Genomic DNA, 3,259 nt, shown 5'->3' on the forward strand with positions numbered 1-3,259 from the left:
TTTATGATGTGTACATATTTATTTATAATAACTTGATAACTGCTATAACTCTTCTTATCTTCGTTTTATTTTCCTGGAATAAAAATCCACAGTTGTTGCAAACGTTGCCTTTTCTATGAATCCAATAAATTCTGTCATCAGTTTAGCTAAATGCTACATGCTAAAAACAATGTCTCCGGTACGGATGGGGCAGCCGCGAGCGCTGCGRCTCTGACCCGGAGTGCCGACGGTTCTGTGCAGGTACCACATCTCTCTGGTGGAGCTGCTGGCCGCCTGCGCCGAGGGGAAGAACGTCTACACGGAGATRAAGTGCACGTCTCTGCTGCCGCTGGAGGACGTGGTGCGAGTGGTGACGCACGAGGACTGCATCACCGAGGTTCCTGCGTCTCGGAGCGCCTCCGGTGGTTAGGGCGCCGCGCCGCGCCGCGCCGCCACAAACTCACGCCTCTCTCTGTGTGTCGGCAGGTGAAGATCGCCTACGTGAACTTCGTGAACCACTGCTACGTGGACACGGAGGTGGAGATGAAGGAAATCTACACGTCCAACCACATCTGGAAGCTGTTTGAGGACTTCACCGTGGACATGGCTCGGGTCAGAACCGAGCCGTCTGGTTGGACCGTTGTTTGTTCACGGCCTCCTCTGACGGCGGCGTTTTCTTCTTCTYCAGGTTTGTAACAAACGAGAGAAGCGTCTCTCCGACCCGACCCTGGAGAAGTACATCATCAACGTGGTGTTTGACACCATCACCGCCTTCTTCAGCTCTCCTTTCTCTGAGAACAGCACGTCCCTGCAGGTGAGGCCACGCCCACATCTGGTCCCACCCTGMTTGTTTGTTTGTTTACGTTGTTGTTTCTCCTGATGTCAGACCCATCACACCATCGTGACGCAGCTCCTCCAGTCCTCCGTCAGACTGTTGGACTGTCCCTGGCTGCAGACGCAGCACAGAGGACAGGTGGAGGCCTGCATCAAGACGCTCTCTATGACAGGTAACATGCCTGGCTCCGCCCACTTCTGTCAGATCAGAAACACCTGCTGTGAAACAAAACGGTCCTCAGAAATCTGTGTGTACCTGCAGCCCGATGATCCAGGAGCAGAAAAATAAACTATTGACGTTAAGATCAGCAAAATATTAGCAAAAGCTGCAATGCTAAAGAGAAGCTAAAAGCTAAAATTAGCACAAAAGTAGTTACAAGCTATATCTGGCATNCAAAAGTAGTTACAAGCTATATCTGGCATGTTGGTAGCTAAACGATAAAATGGTATAAAAGATTCAAATTTTCAGAACAGAAGCTAAAAGTAGCAAAACAGACTTTATTATTAGTAGAATAATAGCTAAGACGCATAACATGCTAAAGCTAAAATCTGAAAATAGTGACTAAAATTAGATCATTTGTAGCTAGAATGAGCAAAACTAGCTAAAGATAATATTAGCAAATTGGTGCCAAAAGCTACAATGCTAAAGAGTAGGTAAAAGCTAAAATTAGCATGAAAATAGTTACAAGCCATAACTGGCATATTAGTAGCTAAAAGATGAAATGGTATAAAAGATTCAAATTTGCAGTACAGAAGTTAAAAGTAGCAAAACATGTTATTATTAGCAGAATAATAGCTAAGATACCAAAATTGCTAAAGTTAAAACCTTGAAATAGTGGCTCAAATTAGCTAAATTTTAGCTAGAATGAGAAAAACTAGCTAAAGATTAGAAAATTGGTACCAAAAGCTACAATGCTAAAGAGTAYCTAAAAGCTAAAATTTGCACAAATGTACAACCTATAACTGACATACTGGTGGCTAAAAGATAAAATGGTAAAAAAAAAAAAGATTCGAATTTGCAGAACAGAAGCTAAAAGTAGCCAAACAGATGCTATTATTAGCAGAATAATAGCTGAAATACAAAACATGCTAAAGCTAAAACCTTGAAATAGTGTCTCAAATGAGCTAAATTGTAGCTAGAATGAGCAAAACTAGCTAAAGGTAAGATTAAAACAGTATCTAAACGTTACCGTTAGTTAAATCACAGATGAAAGCTAAAATCAGCTGAAGTATCAGTGAAGTAGCAAAACCCATGCTAAAGCTAACACAAGTGAGATAGGAGCTACATTTTGCACAGAAGTAGCTAAATGGAACCATCAGAATTTTTGTCCGTATTTCCTTTGAAACATGAAGAAAAGCAGAAGATTTAATGTTAAAGAGACGTGAGTTCAGACTGAGTTCAGATCCTGTTGATTCTAAAACAGAATCGTTGTTTCGGTCAGTTTCTGAGGGACAGCCTGTCTCTGTGTCCAGCTAAGACCCGGTCCATCTCTCTGCCTCTGGAGCTGGAGGCTCAGATCAACAACGTCCTGTCCAGCTCCGCCCTCAACTCTCTGAGCCGCTCAAACCCAAACTCCAAGTCCACGACCCGCTCCTCCAGACCCCTGGCACCCGGAAACCCCTGGGACTACAAGAACATCATCGAGAAGCTGCAGGTAGGAGGGTCTCCTGCTCAGACCACCTTCAGCTACTATCAGCCAAACTTTAGCTGAATATGTGTAACACCGACTTAGAGTCATTCTAGTGTTTGTAGCAGGTGGAAGAGAGTCTGGAGAGGTGCAGTCTGTTCTGCTGAGAAGACTTCAAACGGCTCACAGAGACAAATCTTTTCAGAACAAACAGATTTGTTCTTTTTTTACATGAAATGAAACTTTTGACTCTGCAGAGAAAACTTAAATAAACTCAAAGCTTTTTGTATAAAAACAGCCTGAAAGATTCAATTTGTTGAAGAAACTGAAGTGTTAGCTGAAATCAGCTAAACAGAAGTTAAAAGCTAAACTCTGCAAACGAGTAGCTTAAATTTAAACGGTCAGAATATTCTCTAACAGCTAAAATATGCAAAGAAAGAAAAGAACCAGACGTGTTACAGCAGAGAGCTGAAGAGACTTCAGTGTGTCTGTAAAACTTTAACACAAGCGTTTTCAAAAGCATTAAAGTGGCCGAAACCAGAGGTCACATCTGTAAAGTCCTGAACGAGCTAAAGTTTCTGACACCTGCAAGGTTCAAGTAGCTGAAGTAAGTAAAGTAGATGAAGTAATTAAAGTAGCTGAAGTAGCTGAAGTAAGTAAAGTAGATGAAGTAATTAAAGTAGCTGAAGTAAGTAAAGTAGATGAAGTAATTAAAGTATCTGAAGTAGCTGAAGTAAGTAAAGTAGATGAAGTAATTAAAGTATCTGAAGTAGCTGAAGTAAGTAAAGTAGATGAAGTAATTAAAGTAGCTGAAGTAA

The 3,259-nt window shown here is 41.8% G+C and overlaps 1 protein-coding gene across 1 annotated transcript in view; it reads left to right on the plus strand.

Annotated features, from left to right (window-relative positions):
- LOC106527884 (inositol 1,4,5-trisphosphate receptor type 3-like) overlaps window positions 1-3,259 on the plus strand; it is a gene marked incomplete in the record, with an annotated part of 53,790 nt that overhangs the window by 34,492 nt on the left and 16,039 nt on the right. Inside the window, 5 exon segments of the mRNA XM_014022895.1 lie at window positions 241-376; window positions 466-591; window positions 668-793; window positions 866-986; window positions 2,287-2,468. Of these exon segments, the coding sequence (XP_013878349.1) occupies window positions 241-376; window positions 466-591; window positions 668-793; window positions 866-986; window positions 2,287-2,468 (691 nt within the window).

Source organism: Austrofundulus limnaeus, unplaced genomic scaffold (genome assembly GCF_001266775.1).
Source record: "Austrofundulus limnaeus strain Quisiro unplaced genomic scaffold, Austrofundulus_limnaeus-1.0 Scaffold347, whole genome shotgun sequence".
NCBI classification, from domain to species: Eukaryota; Metazoa; Chordata; class Actinopteri; order Cyprinodontiformes; family Rivulidae; genus Austrofundulus; species Austrofundulus limnaeus.